The 17,740-nt window shown below is 39.7% G+C and overlaps 1 protein-coding gene across 1 annotated transcript in view; it reads left to right on the forward strand.

Moving 5' to 3' along the window:
- Window position 1: 1 nt before the first annotated feature.
- RNF130 (ring finger protein 130) overlaps window positions 2-17,740 on the forward strand; it is a 107,953-nt gene continuing 90,214 nt past the window's right edge. The window contains exon 1 of the mRNA XM_029217035.1: window positions 2-296. Coding sequence (XP_029072868.1) covers window positions 50-296 — 247 coding nt within the window. The 5' untranslated portion in view covers window positions 2-49. The remainder of the gene's footprint in view (window positions 297-17,740) is intronic.

Below are 17,740 nucleotides of genomic sequence, written 5' to 3' on the forward strand. Positions count from 1 at the left end.
GGCCCGGGAGCCCGGTCCGAGAGCAGCGGCGGCGGCAGCCGGAGGGACGATGAGCGGTGCGGCGCGGGCGGGCCCGGCCCGGCTCGCCGCGCTCGCGCTGCTGACCTGCAGCCTGTGGCCGGCGCGGGCAGACAACGCGAGCCAGGAGTACTACACGGCGCTCATCAACGTGACGGTGCAGGAGCCCGGCCGCGGCGCCCCGCTCACATTCCGCATCGACCGCGGGCGCTACGGGCTCGACTCGCCCAAGGCCGAGGTCCGCGGTCAGGTGCTGGCGCCGCTGCCCATCCACGGAGGTGAGTGCCTGGCAGCGGAGAGAAAAGCCGTGGCGAAGCGGCGGGCGATGGTCCCCGGTCCCTGGCCCCGCGGGAGCCGCAGCCTGGGCGCGGGGGCGGCGGCGCGGCGCCCCCACCCCGGCCCGGATTGTCGCGCAGCTCGGCGGGCGGCCCCAGGGTCGAGGTTCCCGTCGTGTGCACCCCCGCCTGCTCACTGCTGGGATGAGGCTTCACACGCGTTGTTGGTTTCTTCTTTTGAGAAAGACTTAGAACGTTCCTTTTGGTTTAGTTAGCTTGTTTACAGGAAGGCATTGAACTGCGAGTTTGCAGGGACAGCTCAGACAAAGGAGGTGGTGGAAGAGCGCAAAACTAGTTCATGATGGATGAGGTCTTAACCTGTATTTTGGAATCCGCAGGTTCGGTCCCGAAATCACAGACTTAGCGCTGCATTGAATCTCAAAGGATGACGCCCTTTTCTAATGTAGAAGCGTGCCGTTTTTCTTAAGTGGCAAGTGAGAGGAGGGTGGAGGAGAAAAATGGGCATCTTCCCTCTTGCTTTTGGCTGTTATTCTGCCCCATCAGCTTTACTGTAATTTGACGCCTGAAAATCACACGTTATGAAGAATCCAATACCAATTGGAACCTGTAGCCAAGTCTTCAGGTCACGGGAGTCTACCAAAGGGGAAATAGGTAAAATTTTCGAGAGTTGTCTCTGAAGCGTTTGGCTTAACCTTACGTCTTCCTATTATCATAGGCTCTGTTTAATTATTTGGTATAAAGCATATATTTGTATAAATTTCTGGCCATGTTTTAAAGGAAACTTTTCCCACACTGTGGAGTATGATTTTGTTTTTTGGCCCACAGCAAACTTTTTGGAAAAATGCCTACTATTCTTCTCAACCTCCACCCACTCTCACCCTGAGAATGCTGAGAGGGGACTTTTTTTTAAGCTGCTGTTCATGTTAACATGACCTAAACTAGGCAACCTAAATAAGGTAATGGTGTTTGGTTTTATACTCTAAAATATTAAAACATCATGCGCCTTCTGAGATCTGTATTTGAATGCTAATGTGCTAAGCTGTTTTCTTCTTTGAGACAATCTAGCTGAGGAAGAAGAATCAGGTAAGGCTTTGACTGTAGCCTGTCCCCAGTTTACACCTGCCTTTTAAAAGTTCATTTTTACACCAGTAATCAAGTGTTAGGGTACACTTCTCATCTCCACTTTGTTAAAAAAGGCAGTTAGGGTCCCACCTTGCCCACAGAAACAACTTTGGCCTTTGGTTCATTCAGTAAATATTTGCTTGCTTGTTCTGTGCCAGTCACTGTGGTTGGGACACATAATGTTGCCAAACTATGGCACTGACAATGGTAGTCTATTTTCTGGTGCTGAGATCTGTGAGGGTCACGTGGAAGGGGAGGAAGAGGAAGAGAGAGAGGCAAACTGTTCTAGAGCAAGAGCTGGCCCTGTGCAGTATTTTGAAATCTGTGGTTTGCTTTGGGGCTTGATTCCCCCAGGCACCCCAAATACATGATCCTCATTTTAGATACTTACCTCATAAGTGATCCATGTTCTGAAACTACTTGTTGCTTGCCTGTCACCCCAAACAAAAGCTCCATCTTTAAGAAAACTTGTTTTAGGTGTTTGGATAGAAAGGTATTGGGCACTGATGTGTGGGTAAAGGTTAGTCCTATTCCCCTGTCAACGAGGTGGTAGCACTAAAGGGTTAAAGGTTCTGAGTCGTGCTGTACATAAACTGTGTGACACTGGGAAAGTACTTTGTGACTCTAAGAAAGTAATTCGGCCTTTTAGTCTCAGTTTCATCTGCAAAGTGGAATGGTGAAATGTTTACACCATAAGGTTATTGAGAAGTTTAAATGATTCCTGCATTCTTACAAGAGGAGATTTGTTAACCTAAATGAATCTCTAAATTGGTGGAGTTTAAACACGGCATCAATGTGAATACATTGGAGCAGTGTGTGGAAACTGAGCCTGCAGTCAGTTTCCCTGAGTGTCTGTCTTCTCTTCCTGTCCTCTGTTCTCTAGAGGCTCAATTTGTATCTGCACAGCATGAGATTGCTCCATGTTTTCTCATGGTGTTGGTGGGATCCTGCAGGTTTGGGTCTGGCTTTGTACTAAGAGGTCTGCACACATAGGTTCTTTCAATCCAGCAAACACTAATTGAAAACCTACTGGTACCAGCCACCATCCAAGGCACTGGGTCAGAGGGAGGGGCCACAGCAGTGAACAAAACAAATCTCTCTCCTCTTCCTGAATCTCACAGTCTAGTGGCGGTTTTTATGTCAGTTTACCTGTAAATTGTTTCTAAACCGATGGATTAACATGAAATCTAAGACATTTTTGTGCTTTTGCAGCAGGAATTTAGGATGTATTTTATTTTTGTTTCTTGGTTTTTTGGCTGCACCATGCACTCGCAGGATCTTTAGTTCCCTGACTAGGGATTTGCAGAGTCCCAACCACTGGACGGCCAGGGAAGTCCCAGGAATGTATTTTAAAAACAAGAATTGTGGTAGAAATCTCTTAAAACTTTTCCTGTTTAAGAAAATGGCTTATGTCAATTATACCTCAAATAAAAAAAGAAAGAAAACGGTTTAAAATTTGAGTAATATTTGGGTATTTCACATTATGATATTCTTGATTTAGTGAGTCTCAAATTTTTGTATTTTTAGAAAAAATTATGCATTCCTTCTGACTCTTAAGCTCTTATAATTTGATTCTTAACATGTTTATTGAAGATTTACTGTGTGTTGACACTGAACAAAGTGATGTTCAAATTACAAAAAACAGTTATGAGACAGAATTCCTGGCAAAAAAAACAGCCGTGGTCAGTAGATGGGAAATTAATGAAAATTCATTTTGAGGACAAATGTTTGGTAGAAATGAACATAAAGACAAAATAACTTTACAGTTTTCCTAGAGCTTAACATGATGACTCATTTTAAATCTATTACTTGGTTTGTGAAAATAAAAACCTTTCTTGTTATTTTGCATTGTTTCTATTGATTAGGCATGTATGAATTACTGATCAAGATTTATTTGTCCTATATCTTTAAAGGGTAGATTGGCTATTTTTTCCTTAGATGCTTTAGTATTTTAAAAGTACATTTTGGAAACTTTAAACTTTATAAAATATTTCATAAACAAGTGTTGTACTTTGAAAATATATTCTTTATCATTAAATAGATGTAAATGGAGATTCATTTGTTTGGTGACAGCAAATTTCATATTTTAACTGATAAAGAATTCATTTTTAGAAATGGACTTTTGAAAGAACACACCTTATATTTATGTACAGATCGTGGTTGTTCATGGTTGCTTTCTTACTACTTACTCAAAGGGTGAGCTTAGATCTAGAAACAAATGTAAACTAGCTAGCATTTACTGTGCAGTGGACATTGTAAATGTGCTTTATGTGTGTGCACACTAACTTTTTGTTTGACCCTAGCGTGGGGGTTGGGAGAGGAGAAGGCCCTGTTGTTGATGATGTCATTTTGTATGCAGATGTGCTGGTGGGAAGAATTTGGTAATGGCCACTTAGCCTAGAAATGTTCGGGATTGGATGTTACAGCCTTGGAGAGCAATTTTACCAAATAATAAACTTTTTTTGGCCATCTTGCTGACTGTAGGGTTACAATAACATTTTTTAAAAAATCTTAGATTCTTATGTTTTATGTGATTCTGTTGGAAGAATCCATTAAGCCTGAATTTGGTTTTTAAAATTCTGAGAGTAAAGACGATTAATGTGGAAACAAGATCTTGGATGAAAAGGGCCATGTGATGTTCAGTTTCATAATGGCAAAGGCAGGGGCTACTGGGTATAGTTAGAGATTTCAAAATATTCAGAGAAAAAGTAAGTGTGATCTTAGAAGGAGAGATCCTGAAAGGAAGGAGAATTCAGGAGCTGGAGGCTCTAAAAACCAGATTTTGATATAAATTAGATGACCAAGCAATATATGATAAATTATATTTGTGTTGAAATTTAATAATTTAGAATTTAACAATTTAGAAAATGTTTTTACATACTGTATTTTCCTTTGCTTTTGGATGATTCATTAGCATATAAATATTTGAATATATATATTTAAACATTTGACCTCCCCACCAAATATCCATTCTGCTGCCATCCCATTTCTCTGTTTCTCTTTATGGCAAAGTGTTGTCTATACTTGTTGCCTTCAATTTTTCCTCCTGTTATTCTTCACATTGTGAAGTTCTTTGATTGTTGTGCCAGTGATTTTGATAAAGACATGACATATTTAACTGAAATATTGGACTACAGGATCCTTAGGATCTCAGTATATGGAATGGTGGGCTGAAACTAAGAAAAAAGTTAATAGGAATGAATATGTAGTCTTGATTTGGGTAAAAAAAAATAGCTGCAGGGAAGGGAGTTGAGAGGAGATAAGGCTTAGAGCTGCATGTCACAGGACAAAGCCTGCTCACTGACGAGCTCATTCTAATTTTGCATGCGTTTGAGCATCTGGATCCTGGGTAGCACTGGTCGCACTTCGTTATAGGCCAAGCACACCTTTAGTTCATGTTCAATTCTGACTATGAGTTTTAAGAGATGAACAAACTACAGAGCATTGTTTTGATATTACAAAAGGGAAATCCTTCATTTGAAGGAACGTTCGATTAGATGGCTTCCAAGATTCTCTCCATCTTGAACAAAGTGTGACTGTAAAGTAATAAGACAAATCTTGTTAAACAAACCTGCTGGAATAAAACCATTAAGGATACTGTTTTTTTCACACCAGTCACATGGGTGTGTATGTGTGCATATATATACATACATACTGTACAACAATGAAAACAAATTTAAACATTTACAATTTGTTTTGTGAGATTATCTTTTTGATTGAACAATTTGAAAAATACATGCAATATACCAAATCTTTGTCTTTTCTGGATAGATTTTAATTTTGACAATTGAAAATTATTTTTGATGCAGTTTTTTAATGTGCTTGTGAACTCTTTCTTTAGATAATTCTCAAAGAAGTCTGGTAGTGTTTTGGACCATGTCCACATCACTGGGATGCATGGATAGTCCTCACAGCTGGTTCTTTTAAGTATAGCAACCTTGACTTATTTACAAAATGAGATTAAGTTGTCAGGATCATCAACATTTGTTTGTCTTATCATCTTAGAGTATTTTATGCACTAGGCATTCATTTTTTTCCGTAAATCATAGTAAGTGTAGATTTCTTTACTGCTGGAAGCAATTTTGAGTGAAATAAAGGGAACCCTTCAAATGTCAAATGAAGTAAATTAAAAAGTCCTTGATAAGCACCTACTCTGTGCTTGTGTTATACAGGTTCTGTGGTGTGTGCAAAAGACATAGTATGTAATTCTACCTGAGAGAACTTGGTTTTCTTGTTGAGATCAGTCTTGTCTGGATGGCATAAACGGGACATGCCATTGTAGAAGGTGGTGCAAGCTGTCTGCAAACTCCAGCCAGGGGGCCAGCCACCTGTTATTGTAAACAGAGCTTATTGGAACACAGCCATGCCCATTCACTCACATGTCTGTGGTTACTTTCAAGGTACACTGGCAGAGTTGAGCAGTTATTACAGGAGCCTGTATGGCTTCCAAGCCTAAACTACTTATTCTCTGGCCCTTTAAGAAAACTTTTGACAACCCACAATCCCTGTTCTAAAGGTTCATTTATACCTTAGTTTTTCCCATTAAAACTATGTTATGGATTTATGGGTGAGAATTTGATTACTCAGTTGTCCCAAACTGTGAGCTCTTGGAAATTAGGGACAGTGTCTTCTTTGTTTCAGCCAAACACCTAGGACTGTGCCTGGCACTAGCAAGCCACTGTAATATGTGATTGCATTTAATCCTGTGGTGCTTGGTCTGGTAGTGAAACTGATAGCAGGCATTGCTGGAAGCTGTATGGTGGGATGGGGGATGGTGGGGTGTTGATGGACAGAATATACTGTAGGGTCTCTGTTATTATGCTAGATCGTAAATGGTACAAAGATCAGAGAAATGAAAAATTATTTGGACTTGTAGTCTAGAGAAGTTCCATTGAAAATGTGGAAGTTGAAGTCAAACTTGATTAGTTCTGCTTCCAGCCATAATGGAGTAACAGACACCAGGTTTATCTTGCCACCTCAAGTGACTGGAAAACCTGACAAAGGTTTAGAAATAGGTCAAAAAACAGCACAAGACAGTGATCCCTGAGAGAAAGGAAATAAACAACAGAGCTCTGTGACCACCTCAGTTTACCTCCTGGAGAGTTTCCAAGCTGCAGCACAGGGAGGGGGGTACCCAGAAAGAACCTGGTGGTCTCCCCGAGTTGATGAGACAGAGTTCAGAGCTCAGGGAGGCAAAGGCAGATTGAATGTGTGAGGAGGTCAAGTATAGGAGAGGAGGGAGCTGCACAGAGAGCAAGCTCTGGAAAGCTGCAAGGGGTACCCTCAAGCCTTTGTTTGAGTACTGATCTGCACGTTTTATGGAGAACTGTTAAAACTTAGCAGGTGGAAGAATTGTTGGAGTTCGCACAAGGCTGGGAATAGTTCATATTCTCACTAATCAGACTAGAAAGACCTGATGCACAAGGCATGGAGTGAGGCCAAATTAGCCCTGGAGAAAGCCTGTTCTGGACCCACCTACCAAAGCTTAGAAGCAGACCTTAAAAGGATCAGATTTATTCGAAGTAACTAATCCTGAACAAACCCCAATAATATTTAAAGGAATACGGTAAAATCCAGCTCCCCAAAACATGAAATCCAAGACTAGCATCCAATCAAAAATTAGCAGACAAGCTAAGAACTAGAAAAACATGACCCATAACCAGACAGGAAACAGGCAGTAGAAACAGTCCCAGAAATGGGGCAAATGATGGAATTGCAGATAAGGATGTTAAAACAGCTATAACAAATATACTCAGTTTGTTCAGGGAGGTAAAAGAAAACTTGAACATAATAAGGAGAGAAATGGATCTAAAAAAGACCCACATCAAACTTCTAGCAGTAAACTCAAACCTGAAAAAGTATAGGATTTATATTGACAGAGGAAGGAGTATACTGAGAGGATGGTATTTCCTGCTTTGGTGTTCTCTCTTTATCCCAGGCAGTGATAGAGTTAATATATATTGGGTACCTACTGTGTACCAAGAATGGTGCCAAATACTGTACATGGATTATCATTTAATACTTGTAACAGCTCTCGGTGGTACTATATCCTCATTCTGTGGGTGGGAATTTAAGGCACTCCAGTCTCGCACTGAGTGGTTTTTTTTCTTTATAGCACTTAACATGGTTGGAAATTATATATCTATCTTGTTTGTTTCTGAAGGCAGAGATCCTGTCTCAGTGTCCACTCTTGCATACTCAGTGCTTAGTGTTGAGCCTGGAACATAGGAGGGTGGCACTGGTAATTAGTGTTGGACGAATTAAAGCGAGTGAGGTAATCCACCAGCTGAATCCTGTGGTGATTCAGTAGAGTTTGGACTTGAAGTAGGTCTGTCTGACTGCAGAGCTTATACTTTAACCACATCTTGTATCGCTTCCCAAGTGGGTTTAATAAATTATGATATATCTATTTAGTGGAATGTTACACAGCCATTAAAGGGGATCATTGTGAAAGCTGGCTATATCCTACAAAAGTAAATACATAGTGATTGAACTGTGACTGTGTTAAATATGCTTACAGTGGACAGGGACTCAAAGTAATATGCAAAAATTAAAATGGTTGTGTTATGTTGATTGGATTGTGGGTGACATTTCTCATTTTCTTTTCTCTCTCATTTTTTTGAAATTATTTTTAATATAAAACCTTCTCCATAGGGGGAAAGTCATACTCTCTAAAGTGAACAAGTATGTGTCTAAGGTTGGTATTTATTTTAAGTTTATTCCCTAGCTTCAAGAAGAATTGAATGAATTCCAAGCAGTGGTTAGAATGAGTAGAAAACTGGAAGATACTAGAAATAACTGAAGAGGGCATGTTTTTCACCAATAAGAAAAGAGGAACTCTCATGTTTTTCACCAATAAGAAAAGAGGAACTCTAAGACCAAGTATTCTTGTCTTAACAGGAATCAAGCTAAAATGTGTCATCGTTTTGAGCAGTTAGTGAATCCTAGAAAGGGACAGGACTTGGCTTTTGTATGATATTTTTATCATGATGATATTAGTGCTTTTATTGGTTTTGTTGGCTTTCACTGTTTAAGATCAGTCTGTAGTTAAAGCATGAAGACTTAACTATGGGTAATCTCCACTTTTTGAAAGTTCGCTTTACACTTTGCTTTTATGAAAGACCTACATTAGTACCTTTTTTTTTTTTTTTTTTTTGTGGTATGCGGGCCTCTCACTGTTGTGGCCTCTCCCGTTGTGGAGCACAGGCTCCGGACGCGCAGGCTCAGCGGCCATGGCTCACGGGCCTAGCTGCTCTGCGGCATGTGGGATCTTCCCGGACCAGGGCACGAACCCGTGTCCCCTGCATCTGCAGGCGGACTCTCAACCCCTGCGCCACCAGGGAAGCCCTAGTACCTATTTTTGATTTCCTCTTCAGAAATCTGAAGAGGATTTTCGCTTTTAATGGAAAAAAGGCAAGAAGCGAAAATAGCATTCAGCATTTGTTTTGTAGCCTGACAAGCCAGTGTAGAGGCAGCTGCACCCAGAGCAGTGAGAGCGGCCCTGCCAAGCTCCTGCCCTGGAACGACACTCAGCATCTTAACATTGAGCTGCTGTAGCTGTGAACCGTGTCTGTGAGCATCTGTGCTCTATCTTGATTTATTTTGTGGGTCCGTTAGCAAGATGTGTCCTGCAGTAATTGCTTCTTCTCTTTTTGCCATTTTGGCTTACAAAAGTTTTCACAGGAATGCTCGACTTTTGTGTAGCAGAGAAACCTGTATAATTGCAGACCAGAAAGGAAATGTTATCAACCTTAAGAGTATACAATTATAAATAGATGACAAAGCTGGAGAAATAGAAGAGAGAAAGGAGATATTAGGGACAGGTGAGGGCCAGTATCTTCATCTCATCTCACAGGTGAGGATTCAAGAGATAGTCTGTAATTGCAGAAACTAGAAAGGTTTAACTGCAGTGGAAAATAATGAAATAATAAAATCAGAAGAGGGGGAGGATGGAGAAGTGTTAAGTGAGCAAAATCCTAATTTGTGACATCGTAAATCCACAGACAGTGTCTAAAGTTGAGAAACCAGGAAATAATGGCTGTAAGCCTTTTTAGAACTAGTGGAAGGTGACCACCAGAAGAACTAAAAAAGAGCTAGTTAAAAATGGTTGCCTCTGGCGACTTGGGGTGATGGGGTGAATGGGACTGGTGCACTTTGCTGTATGCCATTGGGTGAATTTGTCTTTTTTAATCCATGTACACAGTATGATTCCCACTCTTTCCCCTGTGTGCACTGCAAATGAATTCTGCCCCCTATTTTTTTTTCTTTGAAGAAGCTCCCTGTTTTCCCAACATCTGAGCTCCTCTCCATTCATCTTCTCCATTCATCTTCTCCATGCTTTCTGTCACCCAAGCAGCTGAATGTTGCTGGAGAAAAATCTTAGAACCCAACTGACTGAGGTTTGAGATCATAAAACTTAAGCAAAAATAAATGGGCACTTAACAATATCCAGTAATCCAAAAATATTTTCTTGTAAAGAAATAAGAGAACTCTTTGTGACAATTTGTTCTTCTCTCCACATGCCTCCTGCGACAGCTTCCTGTATCTTTACTTTTAGCCTAATCTTCTCCTCTGAGCTCTGGATTCATATATTCAACTGCCTACTTGGTATCTTTAACTTAAATTTCTCAGAGACATCTCCAGATGGATAAGCTTCAAATGGAGCTTTTGATATATATTTATTTTTTGCCTTCCAGTCTGCTACCACTGTTCCCCAGTCTTCTCCATCTCAGTAAATGACATCTCTGTCCGCTCTTGTTATTTAAACAAATTTCATCCTGGCTTCTTTTCCTCACATTCCACACCTGATCCATCCTCCACAGTTTACCTTCAGGGTGTATCATATCTATCTGTTGCTTGCCATTTTCACTCCTGCCATCTTAGTACAGGCAGCTACCATCTCTTACCCTTTTTTGGTCTTTCTGCTTTTTCTCTTCCATCAGTCTTTTCTCCTTGGTAGCCACAGTGATCTTGAAGCTTCACCCAGTCATGTCACTCCTTGCTTAAACTACCCTTCAGTGGTTTCTTATTGTCCTTAGAATGGAAATCTGAACTCCTTACTGTGGTATACAAGGCACTTGCTGCTTGGTCTGGCTCCAGCCTTTCCTTCCCTCAGGCCATTCATCTCACCCTTGCTCACCATGCTGAAGCTACCTGTATTCTGATACTCTTTCGTTCCTAGGGCTTCTAAGTTTTCTTCACAATGTGTACCTTCTTGCTGGCATCCCACTCACCTCTACCTCCTACTCTCCCACACAGTGTTTGCTGTATTAGTAGAGCTTTATGGTTCTTTGATACTGTATAATGGCCAGTTAAAAGGGCCATGGAGATGGAGACATGGGGAAGGAATTTTAGAATCTAAGAACTTAACAGTCATCAGTGATCATCAAGTCTAACCACCCATCTGAGGCCTCAGCATTACTATCCGATGGTTTTACAGCTCAAGCTTGAACAAATGAGTGACAGAAATCTACCACATTCATCTCTGGAAAACAGAATGTTAGAAAGTCTTTTTTTCTTTTGGAGGAAAAAAAGGCAGTTCAAAAATTTGTAGACAGTAGTTAATTTCCTTGTCTGACTCAAGTCCTCTAACCCTTAGACTTCATATTCCTATTTCTATTGACCATTCTTAAGAATATGGTATTGTAAACCATAGAAAGCAATATTCCACTTAAAGGATGCAGTGAGTTGAATAGTGTCCTACAAAACTTCATGTCCACCTGGAAGCTCAGAATGTGATCTTATTTGGAAATAGGATCTTTGCAGATGTAAGTAGTTAAGGATCAAGATAAGATCATACTAGTTTAGGGTGGAGCCTAAATCCAGTGACTGGTGTACTTATAAGGAGAAGAGAGGATACAGAGAGACAATGGGAAGATAGAGGTAGACAGAGATAGGAGTTACGCTGCCATCGCCAGGGAGTGCCAAGGATTGCTGGCAACCACCAGAGGCTTCGGAGAGAGACATGGGACTATTTCTCCCTTGGAGCCTCCAGAAGGAGCCAGCCCTGCCAGCACCTTCATTTCGACTTCTGGCCTGAACTGTGAGACAATAAATTTATGTTGTTTTAAGCCACCAGGTTTGTAGTCATTTGTTACGGCGGCCCAAAGAGAAAAGCATAATTGAACAGTATTGCAACTTGGTTTCACCAATGCAGAAAAGAGTAGAATGCTTTTTTTCCATCATTCTGAACACCTGCCTACAGTCATGTAGGTTCTTTTGGTAGCCCTAATCACTGACTCATACTGAGATTACTGCTGATTAGACCTTCTAGGTCTTTTTCATAGAGGCTGCCCTAAGCCAAGTGATTTTACCTTTACAGGGTTCAGCCTGTTCATTCAGCCTTTCAGGATACTTTTTGAATCCTGATTTTTCATCCAGTCTTTACTCTTTCTAGCAGCTTTGTGTCACCCATGAAGGTGATGAGCATACTTCCTGTGTCTTCATGTAGGTCAGTGGTTCTTAACCTTCTGGGATTATGGATTCCTATTAAGACTTTAATGAAAGCTGTGGACCTTTCTGATGAAAAATACTTATTTGTGTATATGTACACAGAGTTTTCAATAAAGTTTAAGAGGTTCAGATGCCTGTTGAGGCCTCAAGTGGTCCACGGACCCAAAGTTAAGAACGCTGCTCTAAGTTATTGATAAAAGTATCGAAGAGTGTGAATGAACAGACCCTTGTAGTGTGTTTCTAAAAAACCTTCTAAGATGATTGACATTATTCCATTAATCAGCACTTCTGGGGGAGTGGGGAGGGCATTTAACCATTTTCTAATTTACTTTATTGACTTTGCATTTAGTACATATTTCTTTGTCTTATGATATCATAAAAGACATAATCAAGTTCTTTGATGAAAAAAACAAATACATTGTATTTACTTTGTTTCTGATTTGCTAGGAAGGAGAAGAAGTGCGTTTTTATGGCTTAATAGTATGTTATTTTCCTATTGCCACTGTAATCATTTACCTCAAACCAGGTGGATTAAAAGAACACAAATTTATTATCCTACAGTTCTGGAAGTGAGAAGTCCTAAATGGGTTTCACTGGGCTAAAATCAAGGTGTTGGGCAAGACTGCATTCCTTCTGGATGGTCTGAGGGAGAATCCATTTCCTTGTTTTTTCCAGCTTCTAGAGACTGCCTGTATTCATTGGCTCATGGCCCCTTCCTCTATCTTCAAAATCAGCAGTGAGGCATCTTCAGAGCTTTCTGTGACTCTGATCTCCTACCTCTCTTCCACATTTAAGACCCTGTGATTACATTGGGCCCACCCACATAGTCCAAGGTAATCTCTTTATTTTAAAGTCAACTGATTACCAACCTTAATTCCCTCTTGTCATGTTACCTAACATATTCACAGGTCCCAGGGATTAGGATGGAGACATTGGGAGGATTGGGAGGAGGGCATTATTCTGTCTCCCACACATTGTGAACCTGTGCAAGCACCCCATGATTATAGCTTCCTCTTCTAAGTGTCTACAAATTATTCCTTGAATAATTATTTCTGAAATTTTTCTAGGGATTAATAGTACCCTAACTAGCCCATAATCTACACAGTCCATCTTTATCAGTTTATAAATATTGGAGTGCTATTTACACAGGTTAGTTTTCTAGTGTCTCTCTTCTATGATTGCTCAAAGATCATTGTCAGTGATGCAGTTTCTCATTTGCATGTTGTCACCAGACTATAATTCTTCTGGATCAGAAATCCTAAACTCATGTGGGACAGCCCTTCAAATACTCATTCAGCAAATAATTGTTAAACACGTGTACGGCAGGCAGGACAAGAAGTTCCTTCATGCTGTCTGGTGGCTGTCTAGTGGAAGAAGCAAGGTGAGTCAGCCCCTGTGTATTGTCTAGTGGTGAAAACAAACATTAAGCAGATAATAACACAAGTAATAATTTAATAATAATTCTTGGGGAAAGTATCAGGATGCTGAGAGAGCATAAATGAGAGAACTAATCCAATCTAGGATGCTCAGGGCAGGCTTCTCTGAAGAAACAATGTTTAAGCTGAGGCTAAAGCAGGAGCAGATATTAAACTAAGAGGGGCACAGAAAGGAAGACCATTTCAGGCCAGGAACATATATGAAGACCAAAAGGTACAAAGAAACCCTTGGTGTGCTTGAGGAACTGAAAGGAGTTGAGAGTAAGGGGAAGAGTGGTATACAGCAGAGGTGAAAAGGTGGGTCAGTACTTTCTAGGCTGTGTTAGGATTTTGGGCTTTATCGCAAGAGGAGTAGAAAATTATTGAAGGGTTGGTCGGTTCGTTTGTTCGTTTAATTTTTAATTATGGTAAAATACATGTAACATGAAGTTTACCATCTTAACCATTTTAGATGTACAGTTCAGTAGTGTTGACTAGATTCACGTTGTTGTGGAACCAATCCCCAGAAGTCTTTTCATCTTGCAAAACTGAAACCCTATACCCATTAAGCTATGCCTTTCCTTCTCCCCCTAGCCCCTGGCAGCCACCCTTCTACTTTCTGTCTCTATGAATTTGACTACTCTAGAAACCTCATATAAATGGAGTCATACAGTATTTGTCTGCTATAACATACACAGAAAAATACACCATCATAAGTCCACAGCTTGATGAATTACTACAGCAACCACATTGACGTCACTCTGAACCTTGTCAAGAAATAGAGCATTATGAGCTCCACAGAGCTCCCTGGGAGTCCCCTTTCAATCACTACTTCTCCCTTGCTCCCTCCCCAAAAGTAAATACTGCCCTGACTTTGAACACTAGAGATTATGCCTGCTTTTTAACTTATATACATAGAATCATGGTATGTATTCTTTTTCATCTTGCTGATTAGTTTCTTTTGCTCACATCATACTGGTGAAATAAATTCATGTCATTGCATATAGCAATAGTTTTGTCAGTGATCCAGTGCATGAATATATCACATTTTACCTATTCTGCTGTTGAAGGACATGTGAGTTGCCTGTTTTTTGACTGTTACAAGTAATGCTGTCATAAACATTGTGTACATGTCTTCTGTTACATAAGATATATAACATTTTATTGGAGATATGCTTAGGGAGTGGAATTATTCTCTCCCTCTCAATTTTCTTTCAAGCCTGGTATGTCCACAACAGTTCATTATCTTTCCTCCAAAAATCTGTTTCTCCTCCAACGTTTGCTGTTTCAGTCAACACCACCTTCTACCCAGTGTGTTATGCCAGAAACTAGGACATCATCTTTAGACCCCCACCCCCTCATATCTAATTAATTACCAAGTCCTGTTGATCCAAATTCCTGAATATGTCTAAAATGTATCTATTTCTCTCCACATCCATTGCAACCTTCTCTAATCTCTTACCTAGACTGTGGCCTCCTAACTGGCTTCCCTGTGTCTACTGGTGCCCTCTCTAACCCATTCCCTGTAGTACTGGGGCACAGACTTTTTGGTTGTGCGTGTACATTTATCCCCAATATATGTATTATACTTAGAAATGTTAAACCACACTGTTGGTCTTCTTTGACATAGTACCTTAATGCCTAACACTTAGGTTAATAGCTAATAACAGCTGTAATAAGTGTATTTCTAATAGTGTTTCATGATCATTTCTAATTTGGGGGCTTTCTTTTACAAATCTGATTAGTTGGGTTTTTTAAAACCTTTTATGGTAACTAAAAAGAGGTTGTACAGGAGTAGAAATGTCAGCTCTGCCAATTTATTTTTGCTTTATTTTGTAGGGATGTTTTTAAGGCATTGTCCATTTAATGAGGGACATTTAGTTAAAAGTAGATGGTATCATGTATAAATCCATGTAACTGAGTATATATGCTATTTTGCAATAAACTGAAAAAACACATGTGTGAGGGAGTCACTGACATCCGCTTTACATTTGTGGAATCACTCTTCATTCAGGATACCTCAGATACCATATGAGATACACCACCACCTGACATGGATTGAGAAAGGCAGCCTGTGTTAATCCATAATTAAATGTCATTAAACCTTTGTTTCTCATTTATTATTACAGAGTGATTTTTTTTTAAAGTTGAGTAAATTTAGAAAGGTCACTAGATACAAGATCAATACAGACACACACACAGTCAATTGTACTTCTGTAGACCAGAACAAACAATTAGAAAATATATTTGTAATATCATTTAAAATGTCATTGGCCCTGAAAACTACAAAATACTGTCACAAGAAATTCCAGAAGACCTAAGTAAATGGAAAGACATCCCATGTTCATGGATCTAAAGACTTAATACTGTTATAGTGACAGTACTCCCCCAAACTGACCTACAGATTCAATAACCCTAAGAAAATACCAGCTGGCTTTTTGCAGAAATTGGCCAGCAAAATGTATGTGGACGTAGAATTTTCAAAACAATCTTGCAAAAGAAAAACAAAATTAGAGGGCTACATTTCCTGATTTCAAAACTTACAAGTCACTGTGGACTGGCATAGACATATAGATCAATGGCATAGAACTGAGAACCGGAAATAAACCCTTAATTTATGATCAATTGATTTTTGACAAAGGTGCCAACACAATTGAGTGAGGAAAAGAACAGTCTTTTCAACAGAGAGTGCTGGGACAACTGGATAGCCAAGAAGACTGAGAAGGAGAAGAAAGAGACCAAAGAAATATATATTGTCTCAAAAGTTAAGTGGTTTGCTACCTCTGACACTGCTGAGGAGGATGGCATGCTGAGGACTGGGAAGTAGTCTTTGCATTTGATGATGTAAAGCAAAGTGACTAGAAATTTGGAAGAAAGCAACTATAACATTTTTAAGTTTGCAAACACCAGGGCAAAGAAAGCTGGGTAATTATAAATTATTTTAATGGGATGAGAGATTACTTAAAGAAACCAGCATGAATGCACAAGCTATGAACAGCAGTTTTACTGAACTGGGAGACCTATCCTAAGAATATATTTGCTTTCTTATGAACTCAACCCATTTCCAGGGTGCTTTAGCCCTGCTCTGGTCGTCTTAGTTCTCAGGTTGTTCTCCTTTACAGGGAAACAAGAAAAAAAGTTTTTGAGAAATGTTTTCATCCATTGTTTTGTTGGCCCTGAGCGGTGGACCTATTTCTTTCCTATTCTTCTTGCTCAGAAAAAACTTAAATCTTTTGGGAAGGGATTGAGAGAAGCCCCTTTGCTTGTTCCTGTCATTATTGGCAACTTTCAACTCTTTCTGGGCTTTTTAGTTTTGGGGAGAATCTTTATAAGTCTATATTGTCATCCTGCATTGGCCTTTACTTTGTACGAGTCTTCCTTAAAGTTGAATTTATCTTGTGCATTCTTGCTGGCTTCTTCATTTCCTTTCTCATCAAGGTGATTTGTAATTACCCAGCCTTTTTGCCCTGGGTTTTGCGTACTGTAAAATGATAGGTTGCTTTCTTCCAAGTTACTAGTCACTTCACAATCTAGGTATATGTTATGTTCTGGGTAGCATTTTCCTCTGGTTATCCCTAGCAATTATCCTTTGGGAGACAAAATGAACAGTAAAGCAGATCAGGAACTTGTTAGACATCCTGCTTTTAGCTAAATGAGATTTCTGCAGTTTTGTAGATGACTGGAATCCCTATCAGTACTCTATCTTGTCTGCCAGTTTTGTGATCTGTAAAGAACTTTTGTATTTACTCCATTTGGCCAGTTGACCTTGGTATATTGCCCCCGTCAAAGTCTCATTTCTGTCTCTCAGACATATTCTGAATTCTTCTTTTCACTTAAATTTTCTTGAAGGATGTACATTGTCTTTATGTAAAATAACTGCTTTTCCTTTTTTCCTCCGAATAGTAGGTTCTTAGGTAAAGTATTCTTTTCTATTATTATCGGCCAATCTTGAGACCCGCTTCAACAAAACTCATTGGTTATTTTGTATATTTAGGATAAACTTTAAATATTTTTCTCATTACTTACATTTATTGGTTTACAAACATCTCAGATTATGAAAACTTTAAACTTCCTGTTCTCATTTGTTTTCTTATATGAATAGTTTCTCACCGTGTTATTTTTTTTCTAATTGTCCTCCATAGGGACTGATTTCATGATATTTTTTTTCATGTTCTCTTACCTCCTTCCTCAGCAGTTTCACTTAAAGTCCTTCCTTCAGTCAGTGGTCAGTTAGCCTCTGGACAAATACTTCTCCTGTTAGTGTGAGTGACATTGTTCCTAGCCCATAATTTTTTTTTTTCATGAGAATGAGTCATCTCTTTTAACTAACATCATTAATTCAAGGGATAGCAGCAATATCACACACTTAGCTAGCACCTGTGAAATGTAAGAAATAGTGGGGAACTGTGTCAATAGAAATTTGCATGAAACAAGGAC

The sequence above is a fragment of the Monodon monoceros genome, unplaced genomic scaffold (genome assembly GCF_005190385.1).
Source record: "Monodon monoceros isolate NGI ecotype Baffin Bay Population unplaced genomic scaffold, NGI_Narwhal_1 Super_Scaffold_12, whole genome shotgun sequence".
Classification (NCBI taxonomy): Eukaryota; Metazoa; Chordata; class Mammalia; order Artiodactyla; family Monodontidae; genus Monodon; species Monodon monoceros.